At 36.9% G+C, this 19,960-nt stretch overlaps 1 protein-coding gene across 3 annotated transcripts in view; it reads left to right on the plus strand.

Moving 5' to 3' along the window:
• LOC106062840 (uncharacterized) overlaps positions 1-19,960 on the plus strand; it is a 70,515-nt gene that overhangs the window by 25,412 nt on the left and 25,143 nt on the right. The window contains exons 4-7 of one of the 3 annotated variants that reach the window (XM_056043553.1): positions 8,565-8,760; positions 11,010-11,209; positions 13,242-13,389; positions 19,593-19,751. In XM_056043553.1, the coding sequence (XP_055899528.1) occupies positions 8,565-8,760; positions 11,010-11,209; positions 13,242-13,389; positions 19,593-19,751 (703 nt within the window). Of the gene's footprint in view, positions 1-8,564; positions 8,761-11,009; positions 11,210-11,237; positions 11,690-13,241; positions 13,390-17,761; positions 17,999-19,592; positions 19,752-19,960 lie in introns of those variants that run through there. The other 2 variants (XM_056043554.1, XM_056043555.1) reach the window with 2 other exon arrangements.

Below are 19,960 nucleotides of genomic sequence, written 5' to 3' on the forward strand. Positions count from 1 at the left end.
CCCTTTGCCTTATATCCCACTCGCAAAATTTTGGTCTTATCTAAGTTTATGCTTAAATAAATTTTCTTTAGTTTTTAATTGAAAACATCTATCATGGTTTTTAAGCAAAGAATGTTATAAAATATTTAAATTATATACAGTAAAAAAAAAAAAGAATGGGAATAAACGTAAGACTTGACTTTCAATAATAACAAATGTAAACAAAAATGTTTTAGTAATTTGATGTGAGCAAGCGACAGAGCGAAAAATATAAATGGAGAGAAGGAGAGTGAGAGAAAGAGAGAGTGAGTGAGAGAAAGAGAGAGAAAGTGAGAGAGAGAGAATGAGAGAGAGAGAGTGAGAGAAAGAGAGAGAGAGAGAAAGAGAGAGAGTGAGAGAAAGAGAAAGAGAGTGAGTGAGAGAAAGAGAGTGAGAGAGAGTGAGAGAAAGAGAGAGAGAGTGAGAGAAAGAGAGAGAGAGAGAGAAAAGATTTGCAGTGGCGTAGCTAGGATTTGGGGGCCTTGAGGGCTTGACCTCTATAGAGGCCCCTGTTATTTGACATTCGACATCACGACACGAGGTAATGGGTAATATTTAATGTAAAAACAAATTTCGGACGACACTCAAGTGGGGGCCTGGGGTAATTTTCAAATTCCCCCCTCTAGATACGCCACTGACTATTTGTTAGCAACACGTGACTATGCTCTTGGCTTCGTATTTGAATTCGTATTCAACTCATATAAAACTCATTGATTTGCTGAATGGAATAGGGGCACGTCACTCACGCTGGAGATGCTCCCCATCTTAACCATGTCAATGCCCCAAAATGACATTTGAATTATTTGTTTATATATTTTATCAAATTTCAGTCAGAATTGAAAATTTATTACATCCTTACCCCAAACCTTCTGAAGGACAGTGGGGGGGATGGCGTCAGGTAGGGTTCGAACACCGGATCATCTAGGCGACAGTCCAAAGTACATACCACACGACCAGCCAGAGGTTGTTTTAACGACACATGTTCTGTTTATTATTCTTTTATGGGATGCTAAGTGAAACAATATTTATAGCATCTGATGTTTGCGCTTTTGATATTTTGTTTCGGCAATATGTTTCAGTAAAAACGTTGTTTGGATATGAGGATAGATCTCTCATTAGCATTTGGAGCTAAGGTCTCATCTTTTTCGTCGAGATACATGTTCAAGCGCCTCTAGCTTTTGCATAACTAAACATATCGAACCATATTTTTTAAAACAAAGATTAACTAAGAGAAGCATCGAATAATCACTGCTATATATCTCAATAGTGCAAGATTTACTTGCCCTTTTCAATATAAAACGAATTCATTAATTACCACAAATTGATACATTTATTGATTTTTTTTTATTGATTTGTGTATTGTATTCGACTAAGAATAATTGTGCGAAATCTCAGTTGGAAGTGGGAGAAAAAAATGTGTAAACGAATCCTCCCAGATAGACAAACAGAGTGAGTTAATATAAGCATTGTAAAAAGGTTAAATTAAAGAGGTCCTAGTGCTTCTCCTCCAGTGTCTACATTTGAACGCAAAGAAGTAAGATCTAAGTATCTAACCTTTCTTATCGAGTTTGATGGAATTTCAACTAAAATTATTGTCATCCTCATCATGTGTTCCTTGATTTTAGCCGTAGGTGGCGCTGCGACAGTTCGCATAACCCAGTGATGCCAAACCTAATTCGTTCTGCGGGGCCATTTTAATTTCCAAATCTCGTCTCGCGGTCCATACCACTGAAAAGGTACAAAAAAAAACGAAATTAAATTCACATCAAACTATTAAATGCAGGCCACAGTACTTACATTAATAAATAATTTGAGGTTTATTCCATTTTTTACACACCTGAAAAGGTCTTAATTTCTCTGCTTAAAATGTGAGCAACATTGTAGCTAGCTTTACAACCGACTCATTTTCTTGTTTTATTATTATTTTTTTGTTAATATTCCAATCAATCCTCTAATCTGTAGGCGTAGTTTAACAATCTTTTATTCGTGGCTCAAATCAAGAACGCCGCCATATTTGTTTGATAACGTCGTTTATACTTTTTTTTTGGTCAAAATAGTCACACTTGCTTTATAAAACAAACATGTTGGCTTATTATCATCATTGGCCTCCTTCAGTCGTAGAACGACTATGGTTCATCCCAGAGCACACTTCCTCATGTGACTGTGGAGCCCTATTTTGGAGAGACACTCCCGTCCACAGATAGCGCAGGTTAAGGTGGCTTTTACTTCGGTGGTAGAGGAGCTGGCCGTTTTTCGGATTGTGCGTTTTTCTTCCTGAACTGAGACCCATGTACTTTCACTGTCCATAGCTTTCTTGGTCACTGTCTCTCTCCATCTATTGCGGTCTAGAGCTATGTCTTCCCAATTATCAGTATTGATGTTCACTGATTTGAGGTCACGTATTATCATATTACACCAAAAAGCAAAGAACTGTTCACTTTTCCTATTAGATTCTAAATACATTTAGAGAGTCCCAGTTCATAAATACACAAGGTCATGCACCAATCCATCAGATAAAAAGTGAGGTCTCTAACGTAGGAAAACATACATTTAAAATTATTTTTTTTTTTGAAAGGGGAATTGTCTACACTTTGTGCTGACGTTTAAGCGGGCCGGATGGAACCACGTCGCTGGCCGGATCTGGCCCGCGGGCCGTATTGTGGGCATCACTGGCGTAACCAAATCCCTCCATTGTCCAGGTCAGCAGCAGAAGGATATCAAGAGATAGGCCAGTCCATTCTATTAATAGTCAAAAGAAACAAAAATTGACATGCCTTAGCATGTTTAGATTTCTACTTTCTTTTTTTTTTTTTTTTTTTTTCAGTATTAGCTCAGACTTTAACCCTTAAAACGCGTGTGGTAGTATAACCTCTAAACATCAGTATTGTAATTCCATTTAGTATGTTCTCATTCTAAAACAGCTCAGCACTTTAAGGGTTAAACAAACAAAAAAGGTGGAGGGTCGTCAAAAGTTGGAACGTGGTGTAAGGCACAAGGAAACAAAAGAAATCTCTATTTCTAGCTAGAATCTAGCTAATAGTAGTATGGCTGGGCAGCTAAGTTGATCGATCATCGCGCTAATAACGCAAATGTCGTGGGTACGATCCACAAACTTTTTACAAAGCTTATATCAATTCACTTTGTATGTCTGGTAAAAAATGTGTACACGATATTTCTCCCACACCCAAAATCGGATCAAGCTCAAATTTTGCACAATTATTTCTTTTACCTGACAACACAAGAATCAATAAAACAATTAACCAATTAGTTAATTAACTATTGATAAATAATTATTTTGTGTGGTATCGAACAAGATAATTGACTGATGTGGTGGTATAAGTTGAATTAGCGCCCTTTATACTTTGTAAGTCGCCGCTTTAAAGCTGAATCTAACAATAGATAACTATAAAATCTACTATATTCATAAGCGATAAATCGACGGAGTGGTTATTGTGTTGGCTTAAGGAAGCTTGAGAGTTCGAGTTCAGGTCTTTCAACTTTTCTTTAGAAATGCATTTAAAAAGCGATCCCGTAAACATTGACATAGATACCACCCCCACCCCCCTTCTCTCTCTTTATCATTCTCTTTCCCAACTGGTCCAGACAATTGATAGCGTATTGAGAAAGCTAAAAGAGAGAAACTGTGCAAAACAAGAACAGTTGGTAAAAATATATTTTAAAAAAAGTAAAGTTCCCCTTTCAGACCTTGTGGTCTATAGGGCAGATGATGTAAAGGTCATCGGATTCTGATTCTGTGGCCTACGGTTAACGCTGGACTCAGAGGCGCCCGAAGATCCCGAAATTAAAAATCCCAGTCTTCACCAGGATTCGATCCCCGGACCCCCTTACCGCTCAGCCACCGCACCTCCAAAAATATATCTAATCACACATATTTATTTGTGTTAGTCTAGATCTGCTACAAATTTTAATACATGGCTGATCCAAACTAATTGATACAACTACGCTTAATAATAAGTTAATTTAAGATTTGTTGACTTTTTAAAAAGTTTTTTTTTTTAAATGTTCTTCTTTTCAATTTTTGTTTTGCAATGAGAAATAGGAATGTTTTGTTCACTATATTATTTGAACATTTAAGAAGGAATCGATTTTAAATGTTTTTTTTTTTTAAATATTACTTGTAGTTTTCTATTACAAAAGTTTAATTATATCCACTTTGGTGTCAGCCCTGACGGGTGTCACCCGGTGAGTACCCTCCCACCCCACGCCCATGTAGCTATTATTTATATTAGGAGCTCAATGCTTACGTTCCTACACTCTCCCAAAAGCCAGGTTTAGATTGACGAGAAATCTGAGCGAGGATGATGTTTATAAGTGTGTGTGTATATGTACGGCCGATATGCGTGTGGAGACCTAGGTCTATGTTTCATCAGACGAGTTAGTGCGCTCAACCCATCAGTTAATATTGGACTAGCAGACCGAACCTTCGGTCAGTAGTTTGTCTTTCATGCTTTTTCCCCGGTTCCAAACAAAATGACACGAACTTTACCGGTCTCCGGGGAGCTGGGTTTATTTTCTTTACAGTTCTCAGGGGACTGGGTTTATTTTCTTCAAGATCAACAGATCTGTAGATTTTTTTTTTTTTCCTTTTTTTTTTTCTGACATAAAACCAACTTTGAGATGTGACTGACTTCTAAGGCTTGACTTAAGACAGCTCAATATCGTCCAAGCAACTTCACGAGGAATGTTCTTAATTCTGTTCGCCAATGATAACTAAGGGAGTTTATTCAGACCTTGATATCATCTTTCCATTAGAACCATTTTTATACCATAAAATGTAGATGCCTCTGCACCACTTATAAGTCATACAATTAGGCTACATAATAAATGGGTATAATATTTGACAAATATGCCCGCAGGCTCACAGAAAAACAAAAACAAAGTATGTAGGCCTATAATCAATCTTTCATGCTATAAGCATGCTCAGTAATCTCTGGTTCAATCTATATTGTGGCCCCCTGGGGGAGGGGGGGAGGTTTCCGTGCTGCCATTAGGCGTTTAACAAACAGCTCGAGTCAGGATTCAAACATTACCGCCCCCCCCCCCCCAATAAGAACTTAAACAGTTCTTACCACTCAAAATTAGTCTGCACTGATGGCACTGCAGTTGGCCACGGGATACACCTTTGGGACCAAAATAAAATCTACTGCCGATGACAGATTTGGAAGGCGAAAAGAGAACCCAAATCTACCATTTTCGGACAATGGTTAAGTCTGCGCTTGATGTGGCAAAATATGTAGGTCGCAGCTGGGACTGCATATCCACCGTACTCCTCATTAATCTTCGGACTCGAAGAAAAGACTTCTTCTTCTTGTCGGGGTTCTATAAAATACATGGATATCGCACTGTTAGTAACAGTCACTGCCACATAATGAACTAAATGAAGTAACAGTCACTGTTACAGAATGAATTATCTGTAGTAACAGTCACTTTCACAGAATGAACTATCTGTAGTAACAGTCACTGTCACAGAATGAACTATATGTAGTAACAGTCACATTCACAGAATGAACTATCTGTAGTAACAGTCACTGTCACAGAATGAACTATCTGTAGTAACAAAGTCACTGTCATAGAATGAACTATCTGTAGTAACAGTCACTGTCACAGAATGAACTATCTGTAGTAACAGTCACATTCACAGAATGAACTATCTGTAGTAACAGTCACTGTCATAGAATGAACTATCTGTAGTAACAGTCACTGTCACAGAATGAACTATATGTAGTAACAGTCACTGTCACAGAATGAACTATCTGTAGTAACAGTCACTGTCACAGAATGAACTATATGTAGTAACAGTCACTGTCATAGAATGAACTATCTGTAGTAACAAAGTCACTGTCATAGAATGAACTATCTGTAGTAACAGTCACTGTCATAGAATGAACTATCTGTAGTAACAGTCACTGTCATAGAATGAACTATCTGTAGTAACAGTCACTGTCACAGAATGAACTATCTGAAGTAACAGTCACTGTCACAGAATGAACTATATGTAGTAACAGTCACATTCACAGAATGAACTATCTGTAGTAACAGTCACTGTCACAGAATGAACTATCTGTAGTAACAGTCACTGTCACAGAATGAACTATCTGTAGTAACAGTTACATTCACAGAATGAACTATCTGTAGTAACAGTCACTGTTACAGAATGAATTATCTGTAGTAACAGTCACTTTCACAGAATGAACTATCTGTAGTAACAGTCACTGTCACAGAATGAACTATATGTAGTAACAGTCACATTCACAGAATGAACTATCTGTAGTAACAGTCACTGTCACAGAATGAACTATCTGTAGTAACAAAGTCACTGTCATAGAATGAACTATCTGTAGTAACAGTCACTGTCACAGAATGAACTATCTGTAGTAACAGTCACATTCACAGAATGAACTATCTGTAGTAACAGTCACTGTCATAGAATGAACTATCTGTAGTAACAGTCACTGTCACAGAATGAACTATATGTAGTAACAGTCACTGTCACAGAATGAACTATCTGTAGTAACAGTCACTGTCACAGAATGAACTATATGTAGTAACAGTCACTGTCATAGAATGAACTATCTGTAGTAACAAAGTCACTGTCATAGAATGAACTATCTGTAGTAACAGTCACTGTCATAGAATGAACTATCTGTAGTAACAGTCACTGTCACAGAATGAACTATCTGAAGTAACAGTCACTGTCACAGAATGAACTATATGTAGTAACAGTCACATTCACAGAATGAACTATCTGTAGTAACAGTCACTGTCACAGAATGAACTATCTGTAGTAACAGTCACTGTCACAGAATGAACTATCTGTAGTAACAGTTACATTCACAGAATGAACTATCTGTAGTAACAGTCACTGTTACAGAATGAATTATCTGTAGTAACAGTCACTTTCACAGAATGAACTATCTGTAGTAACAGTCACTGTCACAGAATGAACTATATGTAGTAACAGTCACATTCACAGAATGAACTATCTGTAGTAACAGTCACTGTCACAGAATGAACTATCTGTAGTAACAAAGTCACTGTCATAGAATGAACTATCTGTAGTAACAGTCACTGTCACAGAATGAACTATCTGTAGTAACAGTCACATTCACAGAATGAACTATCTGTAGTAACAGTCACTGTCATAGAATGAACTATCTGTAGTAACAGTCACTGTCACAGAATGAACTATATGTAGTAACAGTCACTGTCACAGAATGAACTATCTGTAGTAACAGTCACTGTCACAGAATGAACTATATGTAGTAACAGTCACTGTCATAGAATGAACTATCTGTAGTAACAAAGTCACTGTCATAGAATGAACTATCTGTAGTAACAGTCACTGTCATAGAATGAACTATCTGTAGTAACAGTCACTGTCATAGAATGAACTATCTGTAGTAACAGTCACTGTCACAGAATGAACTATCTGAAGTAACAGTCACTGTCACAGAATGAACTATATGTAGTAACAGTCACATTCACAGAATGAACTATCTGTAGTAACAGTCACTGTCACAGAATGAACTATCTGTAGTAACAGTCACTGTCACAGAATGAACTATCTGTAGTAACAGTTACATTCACAGAATGAACTATCTGTAGTAACAGTCACTGTCACAGAATGAACTATCTGTAGTAACAGTCACTGTCACAGAATGAACTATCTGAAGTAACAGTCACTGTCACAGAATGAACTATCTGTAGTAACAGTCACTTTCACAGAATGAACTATATGTAGTGACAGTCACTGTCACAGAATGAACTATATGTAGTAACAGTCACATTCACAGAATGAACTATCTGTAGTAACAGTCACTGTCACAGAAAGAACTATCTGTAGTAACAGTCACTGTCACAGAATGAACTATATGTAGTAACAGTCACATTCACAGAATGAACTATCTGTAGTAACAGTCACTGTCACAGAATGAACTATATGTAGTGACAGTCACTGTCACAGAATGAACTATATGTAGTAACAGTCACATTCACAGAATGAACTATCTGTAGTAACAGTCACTGTCACAGAATGAACTATCTGTAGTAACAGTCACTGTCACAGAATGAACTATAGGTAGTAACAGTCACATTGACAGAATGAACTATCTGTAGTAACAGTCACTGTCACAGAATGAACTATCTGTAGTAACAGTCACTGTCACAGAATGAACTATCTGTAGTAACAGTCACTGTCACAGAATGAACTATATGTAGTAACAGTGACATTCACAGAATGAACTATCTGTAGTAACAGTCACATTCACAGAATGAACTTTATGTAGTAACAGAAGTTCTACTTTAAAACGTGAGACTAGTTATCCGATGTAGCTTACTAACAAATCGGATAAAAATATGTGAAATGATTTATCCAATTATTCATGCTAACCTATGTGAATTAGTGAAACATAAATTTTGTGCAATGTTTTGATACCCATTTTGGCGCCCCTTACGCTGCGGCGCCAGGGGCGGATGCTCTACTCTCCCCACTGTTGGCACGCCACTGATTCTATCTGTCTCATTAGGGATTACTTAGGTCGGACTGCTCTCCAGCTTGCAGTTTTAGGCGAACACTATGACTGTATCCAGCTTTTACTGGACAAGTCAAGACTGGACATCATCGAAGAAGGTCTGCTGCATGCCATCAAAACAGAAAATGTCAAGATTTGCGACATGTTCCTGGCACATCCGGTGTACTCCGATCAAAGGTCAAGGATGCAGGTTAGTAAACAAACTGTTTTCTTGTATTACGAGATTATGTTTTTGAAATTTAATCTACTAGAACAGATACGTTATGTTGGTGATTTTAATGGGCACAATTTCTTTGGCAATAGCAAGTCACACAAAACTTCAAAGACTTCTAGAAAAGTTTCCCTTTCATACCTTGCAATCTATGGTACAGATGATATTAACGCATAACAACCAACCACCTTTACTTTCCCCCAACACAAGTCAGGTCCTCATTAAAGGTAGGCGGACTAAGGACCAGGGTCGCCCTAAAAAATTCAAATTCCAGTTTTCATCTAGATTCGAACCAAGGACCCTAGCCAAGCGCGTTAACCACTCAGCCCTTCAAAGACTTACTTAGACTTCAAAGACTGCTACATCTAAATTTGGTTTCTGGTACTAGCCACAGCTTTTCTTTTCAATGTCACCCAAACTGTCCCTCTATTTTATTTTTTACACTAGTAGTTATCCATATCCTTCTTGGCAAGTCTATTTTATGTTTTTTTTTACACTATTTGACATCCTTCTTGGCAAGTCTCGTATGCTCACTAAAGTAACAAACGAATATTCACATTTAACCAGAGTAACACCTTTAGTAAAATCACTAAATTTAGAAAGCCTTCAGGACAGAAGACTCAGAAGTAAAGTAGCAATTATAAATAAAACACTGAACCATAATCTTCAAATACAAAAACAAAATTTAATAAAATACTCAGAAAGACACAAAGATAAAGGCACATTCCTCGTCCCATATGCTAGGACAAATTTGTACAAATACTCCTTCTTCCCAAGTGCTATTAGAGCATGGAATGGGTTGCCTGAGCTAGCCAGGAAAACCAGTGACTTGGCAGAATTTAAGTCATTGGTTAATATGCATGACTAAATGCATGACGCGTAGGACGTAATCATCTTCTTTTTTGAATTAACGTCTGTATTATATAAGATAAGATAAGTTTCCTTCTTAATTTTTTTTATCAACACAATTCTTTGTCCTTAAATAGTTTTCTAAAAATGAAATTAATTAATTAAAAAAAAAATTAAAATGGATGAATAATTAAAACAACTATTATAAAGGAGCTTTCCCATCAACCACAGTTAAATAAAATAGATCAACCATATGAATTTCACGAGGAGTCATCTCAAGTAGGCCTACTGCAGTCTGCACAGTATTATTTAAGAACCATAGGTTCTAAAGTATTGTAAAGAGTCACGTTCCCAAAACACAGATGTTTTTTTTTAATCTCGTCAATGGGATAAAGTATATAGGTTAGGGCATGAGAAATTAAAAAAATTAAACCTCACATTCAACATTGAAGACTTTAAGTAAATCGCAAAACAAAACTATTTTCCACCGTCTACCTAAACATCGACCTGAAACATCGACCTGGTCTTCGATCAGAGACATCGTCGAAAGAAAAAAAAACACACAACATCTGAGACTCCCAATCTAGAAAATGGTCCCCATTCCCTGAGTGGAAGTACCCACACCAAATGAAATTGTTTTTCTGTCGTCCATAGACAGACATCTTATTGATTTTATTCCCGAAGGAAGGACACTGTTAAAAAAAAAAAGGAAATAAAATATAACCCATAAAGCCAAATAATATTCAGATTTTGAACTTGACGTTAAATGATTTTTACAAAATATATAGGGCTAGGGTATAGGTTATATATATAGGTTATATATCTATATATATATATATATATGAGCTGATTTTAAATGTGTCAAAGAGAAGTATAAATATTCTGCCGTTAAAGCTAAAAACCAACATTCAACGAGCAGTCTACTTTACCATATTTCGATTGCTCGCGTGTTAATTTGTTCCTTATATGCCCTTTAGTTTTGTGTTTAATTCTATAATTTCTATATTTTAAGAATATATTAATAGGGTATGATTTATACTTTTTTTTTCGTATGAACATTATATGTAACAATACCATTTTACCACACATGTAGAAATAGCACAACACTATGTCATGTAACAATTCCATTCAAAAATGTCAAGAGTATATCATACAAGAGTATAAATAGGCCTATACCAAGAAACAATATCGTATAAGTATTGTTATATTACAATTATTATAAGATTTATACGGGTATACCATGTAACAGTATACAATGTAACAGTATAATCTGATCACACTATGTAACATATCATAACATTTCCATAGGAACATATAGGCTATCACAGTAGGCCTACACTATTTTATGAACATATCATATAAATGGCTTGATTTTTCAGTTAGAGTTTCAACATGGCTTCTACGAGCAAGAAGATAGCAGTTCCAGCTTTGCGCCCGATATCACACCTATAGTGCTGGCTGCCCAGTGCAACAACTTCGACATAGTGCACATGCTGATACAGAAAGGTTTTACCATCTCCACTCCCCACAATTACTTCTGTCTCTGTACCGAGTGTTACAACCACAAGACATTTGACAGGTAGGCTTCAACAACTTCGACATAGTGCACATGTTGATACAGAAAGGGTTTTACCATCTCCACTCCCCACAATTACTTCTGTCTCTGTACCGAGTGTTACAACCACAAGACATTTGACAGGTAGGCTTCAACAACTTCGACATAGTGCACATGTTGATACAGAAAGGGTTTTACCATCTCCACTCCCCACAATTACTTCTGTCTCTGTACCGAGTGTTACAACCACAAGACATTTGACAGGTAGGCTTCAACAACTTCGACATAGTGCACATGTTGATACAGAAAGGGTTTTACCATCTCCACTCCCCACAATTACTTCTGTCTCTGTACCGAGTGTTACAACCACAAGACATTTGACAGGTAGGCTTCAACAACTTCGACATAGTGCACATGTTGATACAGAAAGGGTTTTACCATCTCCACTCCCCACAATTACTTCTGTCTCTGTACCGAGTGTTACAACCACAAGACATTTGACAGGTAGGCTTAAATACAAGAGTTTATAAAACTTTACTGACTTTGACGTTTAAACACTTTCATAAAAATTAAGTTATCGTCTAGACGAAATTGTTGTAGGGACAAGCATTCAGGGCCGGCCTTTGGCCAATTGCTCCAAATGGGTCCAGCGACTGGCAGAGGCCCCGCAATTTAGGCCTACATATCAGTATCAGTCATGGCTCTTGTCACAGGCTTTTAAAGATGTAGGACTTAAAGGGTTAACATATTTTGGGTACCATACGATGAACGTAACTCTAATTAAGCCCTTGGCACTTATAGTGTTTGAGTTGCTTCCCATGCATGCTGTATAATAAATGTTGATACATGATCTAATTAAAAGTAATAGCTGTTATTGTGAAAAACACTTAGAAGAGGGGCCTCGCAAGCGTTGGGCCCCGCAATTTGTAAGGCCGGGCACTACAAGAGTTGTTACGTTTACCTGGTTATGTGACCAATGGGTTAACGCGCTTGTTATTAGGCCAGGGCCAACACAACGATTAATATTCATTTCTAAATTTAAGCTGGGTATTTTGCTGATGTCGAAAACCAAGTGTAAATAAAAACAGCTGGAAATTAAACAGAGACTTTTGATTCGGCAGTCGAGTGCTTCAAACCTCGGCTTTCACATTCTCGCCAATAAATAAAACTGGGCTTAGCTTTCTATGGTGAAATTGTTCTAAACGTTTCCTTAACCCTTAAAGTGCTGAGCTTCTTCTTCTTCTTCTTCGTTCTCAGTGTTATGTTGGAGTGTTCAGATGACTAGACCAATACATGAGATGAACTGCGCAGAAGTTTCCAAATCAGGGAGCTCTCCATATAGTTTTCTTTCTATTGGGGTGATTTGGGGCCAATGTCTTATACGGGCCTCTTGGTATAGAGAGCAGTTTTGGAAGACGTGGTCGGCATTCTCTGGTGATACTCCACATGGGCAGATTTCACTGGTTCCAATTTTGAGCTTCCGGTACATGTCTTGTCGCATTCTGTTGTGTCCGGTCCTGAGTCGAAAGATTAGACGTTGGTCTTGTCGGGATAGCTTATAGTAAGCGTCATCTTTCTTGTGATTTGGATGAGAGCTCGTTCATGTCTCATTTATTTTATTTACAATTAATTTCTTCAATTCTTCTGGATAGAGTGCAAAGTTTATTAGTGAGTTAGTTCTCCCACTCTTGGCGAGTGTGTCAGCCTTCTCATTTCCTTCTAGTTCTATATGAGCTGGGATCCATTGAATAACAGGTTGTTTTTTTTGTGCTGAGCTGTTTTACAATGGGTGCATACCAAATGGAATTACAATTCTGATGTTTAGAGGCTAATATACCACACGCATTTTAAGAGTTAAAACTACAGAACCATAATATTTGTGAATATGTGTCAGTGTCATCCCTTCGATTAATTTGGTTTTAATTGAGCATAATTTTTCTATAAAGTTTTTCAATCTGATAAACACTGACTCATATGGTTAGTTAGGGTTAGACAAATAATGCATAAAAATGATGTTGTGTTTTCATTTTAAAGTTATATGTGCGTGTATGTGTAGGGTGGTCCATTCCAAGTCAAGACTTAATGCATATCGTGGACTAGCCAGTACTGCCTACCTGGCCCTATCTTGTGATGACCCAATCTATGCAGCATTTGAACTGAGCAGAAGTCTGCAGAAACTGGCAGATAGGGAGAAGGAACACAAGGTAATTAGCCTACTTTAATTTTCATTACAGACGTGAATAAAGCAAGGGGCTTAAAAAACTGATTTATAACATTATTTTGTTAATACATTTTTGAAGCAATGATTGAAAAAAAAACAACAACTGATAACCTACTATTTTTGATCTGATCTAAACAACATCTAGAGCAGCGTTTCTCAACCTTTTTTTGCTCGGCGACCCCTTATTATAATCCCCTACTCTGCCGCGACCCCCACCCACACAGCAATAGAAGAATAGACAATAACAATCCATATTTTTGATGGTCTTAGGCGACCCCTGGCAAATCGTTAATCGACCCACAAGGGGGTCGCGACCCACAGGTTGAGAACCCCTGATCTAGAGTATCCAGCCATCGAGGCCAGGGGCGGCACCGGCTCCATGTTTTATTTCTTTTTTCTTTTCGGCCTTCTGAGCTTCAGTACTCACATTTACTTATAGATTTTTTAAAATTTAGCAGTTCAAAAACAAAGAAAACAAATTTCATGATCACTCACGACTACAAGTAACATGCTACCCCAGAAATTGTTCATAGTTCATTTGGTTGTCCTATTTTCCGGCTGTAGACGTCATGGCTATTGTTCTCTGTTGAAGGACACATGTACGAATACATGTATTATAGATGTCCCCTCACATGCCAAACGATGATCTGCTTCCAGATACTTCCTCCCCACATCTGCTTCCAGATACTTCCTCCCCACATCTGCTTCCAAATACTTCCTCCCCACATCTGCTTCCAGATACTTCCTCCCCACATCTGCTTCCAGATACTTCCTCCCCACATCTGCTTCCAGATACGTACTCCTCATGCCTTATGTATGTAGAGATTGAACAATAGCGTTCTGTGAATGCTATAAGCATGAAATTTGCAATATAAAAAAGGTATTCAATGATTACAATGCATTTCATAAATATTCATCGCTATTTATTTTGTATTTTAGTAATGCAGTCTCTTACAAAAAAACTTAGTAGGTTATTGATTATGGAACTGTGGAAGAAAAAAAATGAAATAAAATTTGCTATGTTTGGTTATTGTGTTTTGCTAGTTTTATTAATTATTTACACATTTAATTGCGGAGTATTGTGTGGAGCAGGGGTGGGCAAATTACGTCCCGCGGGCCACATGCGGCCCGCCGGAGTGTTTTATGCGGCTCGCGGACACCCACAGAAATCAGGTGTGCTCACAGATTATACATATAAAAATGCAAATATATTATAAAATTTAAAAAAATTAAACATCCCTTTATATATATATTATTTGAAACTTCTTATTCGTATCACGTATGATGAAGAGGCTAAAGAAACATCGTCTCTACATAATATTCTAAAAAGTTTAAAGTAAATAAACATTCTTCTTAGTGGCAATATTTAGAATCACTCAGTCATAGATACAAACTCAGGCCAGTATTTGTTCAATACTTGGAAGAACTGTGTTGAAAGTTTTGGTTGATTGGAAAAATATGGCAAATGTAGCAACTGATGGAGCCCGTGCTTTGAAGGAGAAAAAACAGATTTTTTAAAAAATAAACTAAAGAACAATATTCCAACAATAGACTCTAAACGGTAAATTTGCGTCAAGTTGCATTCGATATAAAAAAATATTATCGATTTAATTATCTCAGGGGTCTTAACCACAGCCAGTTCCTAAGAAGTATGCCCTACTTGAAGATTTGAAAATCATTAAAACATTCCAATGTTCGGTAGCACAGCAGTATCTGCTGTTTTATCATGGGTAAGGTAAGAAGAATATTGGATCTCAAGGAAAACATTGTTTTAACCCTTGAAAGACATTGACTGAGACCTTTTTACTAATATTTCTAATGTGAAGTGGAAGACAGACTTCAAGGTTTTCACCAACAATTTTGCAATTGGTTGTTTTCAAATGTATGTGCTGGTTAAATCTTTGAAAATCAAAGCTTTCCCATCTCTACATGCAAGCAAGCGAAAACAGCTTTTGTCATTTCTCTTTGCTGAAAGGTGGCACTGAAATGTGACACTGAAAGGTGACACTGAAAGGTGGCACAGAAAGGTGACACTGAAAGGTGACACTAAAAGGTGGCACTGAAATGTGACACTGAAAGGTGACACTGAAAGGTGACACAGAAAGGTGACACTGAAAGGTGACACTGAAAGGTGACACTGAAAGGTGACTCTGAAAGGTGACGCTGAAAGGTGACACTGAAAGGTGACACTGAAAGGTGGCACTGAAAGGTGACACTGAAAGGTGACACTGAAAGGTGACACAGAAAGGTGACACTGAAAGGTGACACTGAAAGGTGACACTGAAAGGTGACCCTGAAAGGTGACGCTGAAAGGTGACGCTGAAAGGTGACGCTGAAAGGTGACGCTGAAAGGTGACACAGAAAGGTGACACAGAAAGGTGACACTGAAAGGTGACACTGAAAGTCGACACTGAAAGGTGACACTGAAAGGTGACACAGAAAGGTGACACAGAAAGGTGACACTGAAAGGTGACACAGAAAGGTGACACAGAAAGGTGACACAGAAAGGTGACGCTGAAAGGTGACACTGAAAGGTGACTCTGAAAGGTGACACTGAAAGGTGACACAGAAAGGTGACACTGAAAGGTGACACTGAAAGGTGACACAGAAAGGTGACACAGAAAGGTGACACTGAAAGGTGACACTGAAAGGTGACACAGAAAGGTGACACAGAAAGGTGACACTGAAAGGTGGCACTGAAAGGTGACACTGAAAGGTGACACTGAAAGGTGACACAGAAAGGTGACACTGAAAGGTGACACAGAAAGGTGACACTGAAAGGTGACACAGAAAGGTGACACTGAAAGGTGACACTGAAAGGTGACACTGAAAGGTGGCACTGAAAGGTGACGCTGAAAGGTGGCACTGAAAGGTGACACTGAAAGGTGACACTGAAAGGTGGCACTGAAAGGTGACACTGAAAGGTGGCACTGAAAGGTGACACTGAAAGGTGACACTGAAAGGTGGCACTGAAAGGTGACACTGAAAGGTGACACTGAAAGGTGGCACTGAAAGGTGACAGTATTTCTAATGAAATGGTTGAAAAATACAAGACGTATTTGGATCCCTTCATTGTGGAATAATTTGAAAGCAAATTTTAAGACATCAAGATCTTGGAACCAGTTGTCAAAATCCTCAGCTCACCATTTACTGCAAACGCTTATTCTGCTTAGGCCACAGAAACAGATGACCTTTACATCCTCTGCCCCATAGACCACAAGGTCTAAAATGGGAACTTTACTTTCTTTACTTGTACTTTTTCAGCTCCACTGGACATACTTCAAAGCAAATTATGACCTGAAAGAGAAGTCCCATTGCAGTCAGTTCTTCCTCGGGAGTTTTATTGGTGTTAAAGCTGTATTTCCACACAAACTTTGCTGCTAAAATTTCACAATATTCCGATACCACATTGACTGCGAAAAAGCATTGTGTTTTTGTTTGAAAAAAAAAACAAGTACAAGAACAGGTCGATGACTGTAATTAGACAGCAGTCAAAAGGATAACAACTAGTATGCTAGTACCACATTGTGCACGAATGTAAACAGTAAAATAGTCCTACTTCACAATCGTACATATATATAAGGAATGCAATATTTCTCGTAGATACGCAACCCCATATATATATATATATATATATATATATATATCAAGGTTGCCCACCCCTGGTGTAGAGTGTAGATGACTTTTACTTTGATGACAAGTCTAAAAGAGCCTACAGTAAGATGGTGCGCAAATGTTTAATTAAGCTTATTGATTCATTAAAACTTGTTCATAAACGCACCAATGTTAAAGAAAATCGTTAGACTCATACATAGGCCTACATATCCCTAGATAGATAGATAGATAGATAGATAGATAGATAGATAGATAGATAGATAGATAGATAGATAGATAGATAGATAGATAGATAGATAGATAGATAGATAGATAGATTAGATAGATAGATAGATAGATACAAGCATACAAGAGTTGCTCGATTAGTGTATGATATATATTTATTATAATAATAAGGCTTGTCTTCAAGTCCAAAGATGAGGAATACAATATTTCTCGTAGATACGCAATCCCAGCAGTGACCTACATATTTTGCTACATCAATGGCAAGCATTACCCTTGTCCGACGGTGGTCGATTAAGATTTTCTTTTCACCGTCTGTTTCTGTCCTCGGCAGCGGATTTTCTTTTTGGTCTCAAATGCGTGTCCCGCATACATACACACACACATATATACATACATACATATATCTATATATAGGCCTGTATATATAATAATAATATAGTTCTGTGATAAATAGCAATGGGATTGTATTATTTCTGAACTTTAAAAACTAAAGATCATTATTTCTCTGAATGTAAAAGGCCAAGGCCACTACTTTAAAGTCCATATTGTTGCATCCTCTGTTTAGGATCCCCCAACTCAAGAAAACACAAAGTGTGACAAAGAATGTAGATCTGGAACAAATACAAATATATATATAGAATTGACCAGCTCTGCCCTCCCCCCTTTTCTAAAGTTTTTCCACCTCTTTGTTAGGACGTCAAACCCCCTAGGCTTGGAAGTTGCTAGATGTGGACTTAACTCTATATTTTTGGGTAATTTAAATTAAATGTAATTTAGATTTCAGGGTATTAGTTTACGTGACTAGAATTAGAAACGCTAAATCAGGCTAAACTATTACCGACTTCAGGTTCAGTACTGAGTATATTATTATTTATTATATGATATCTAGATCTAGTTTATGTGACTTGATCTATCAGAAATATTAATAGTTTTACTGCCATCTCTTCTTAAATAATAGATATCTAAAAAATTCTAGATCTACTATATTAGATAATTAGTAATAAATTAGTCTGTATACCAAGACTAAATATTGATATCTAGATCATAGAGTCCAGTACTAGATATAGATCTATATATACATAATATATAGAGATATAGTATAATTCTAATTTAGAGATGATTCAATGTACTTTAATATAGATTTAAGTAGTCTATACTAGACTCCACCTAGACCTGGATCTAATTGAAATATTGATTTCACAATATTACTGGTGGCATGAGGGAATGGTGTAGGTCTACTGGGTTCAAACTCTGAACCCCAGAACACCTGTAAAAATGTTTGTAAAATGTTTTACATGTTTCGGATGTTCCTTCAGAGTTGAAGATAATTACTTCCTAGTCCAAACCTCCCGCAGGACGACGGGGGATGGGAGCGGGCAGGGTTTGAACCCGGGACCATCGATAAATCTGAACGACAGTCCAGCTCGCAAACCGCACGACCAGGCAGCCAACCTGACAATGCAGGCCCACATGTTTATTCTTATTTTAGGCAAGGACCATATATCTTAATTAAGATTTTAACAAAACTTAATTCAGTAAGAAGCATATAAATATAATAATAATAATTTTATTTATAAAGCGCTGTTAACAAACAAAACGTAGGCTCAAGGTGCTGTAATAACATGACAAACACAAACACGACAATAAAAATCAAAAACTAATCTAAAAAAGTTTTAAACAAGTAGGTCTTAATGTTCTTCTTAAAAGTGGTGTAGCATGTTGTCTGTCTAAAGAATATGACTATATATAACTATTATATAAGAGTGATTTGTAACATTTAATACTATTTTACTAATAGAATTAAATGCAATGTGATGACAAACATCCAATGTTATGTTATTGCTTGTGTTGACATGTAGACACACAGGGCACAGGAGTGCATGAAAGAGAACATGATACTTAAGGACAATGATTTTTTTTACTTGATAATAAGGCCTATACCTTGTCTGTTAAAAGCAAATTTGATAACAGATTTATAGCTTGTTAAAATATTTCCATTGTTGTAGATCTATTATTAAATCACCATGCATAAACAATTTTTTTAATAACATTCTTTTGCTAAGTATTAATGCTAAAAAATGTTTTCGCATTCACCTTCGAATTTGAAGATAATTTGATCCTAGCCCTAACCTCCTGTGAGACAACAGTAGAATCAAGACAACGGAGTGACAGTCCAGAGCACATACCCCATGACCAGACAGCCTGCATCCAATGTCATCACTGAATTACTTGAGAAATAGTTTTATAAATAATTAGATAGACACTATCTTTTTTTTTTTTAAACATGGATAAAATTATAAAATTCAAATACGTCTTAAATAACAAAATATGACTGTCAATCACTAGAGTGAGTACAGAGGGCTGAGTGAGAAATGTAAAAATTTTGCTGTTGACCTGTTGGACCAATGCAGAACCAACGAAGAGGTGATGGCAGCTTTACATGGTGGCACCAATACTAGAAACTTGTCTCGGATAAAAATGGCCATAAGATATGAACAGAAAAAGGTAATTAGTACTTGCTTCTTTTTTTGTTTTGTTAGCAATAAAATATTGTATAAACTTAATTTTATTGTTGTTGTTTTTGTTTTTTTTTAGACATAATGTTTGTAAACTATTTCTTATGAATTGGTTGACAAGCTAAATTAGGAAACAAGTGGTAACAATACTTATATTTATTTATTTGATATTTATATATATGAAACATGCAATAAATG

The sequence above is a fragment of the Biomphalaria glabrata genome, chromosome 10, assembly GCF_947242115.1.
Source record: "Biomphalaria glabrata chromosome 10, xgBioGlab47.1, whole genome shotgun sequence".
Lineage (NCBI taxonomy): Eukaryota > Metazoa > Mollusca > Gastropoda > Planorbidae > Biomphalaria > Biomphalaria glabrata.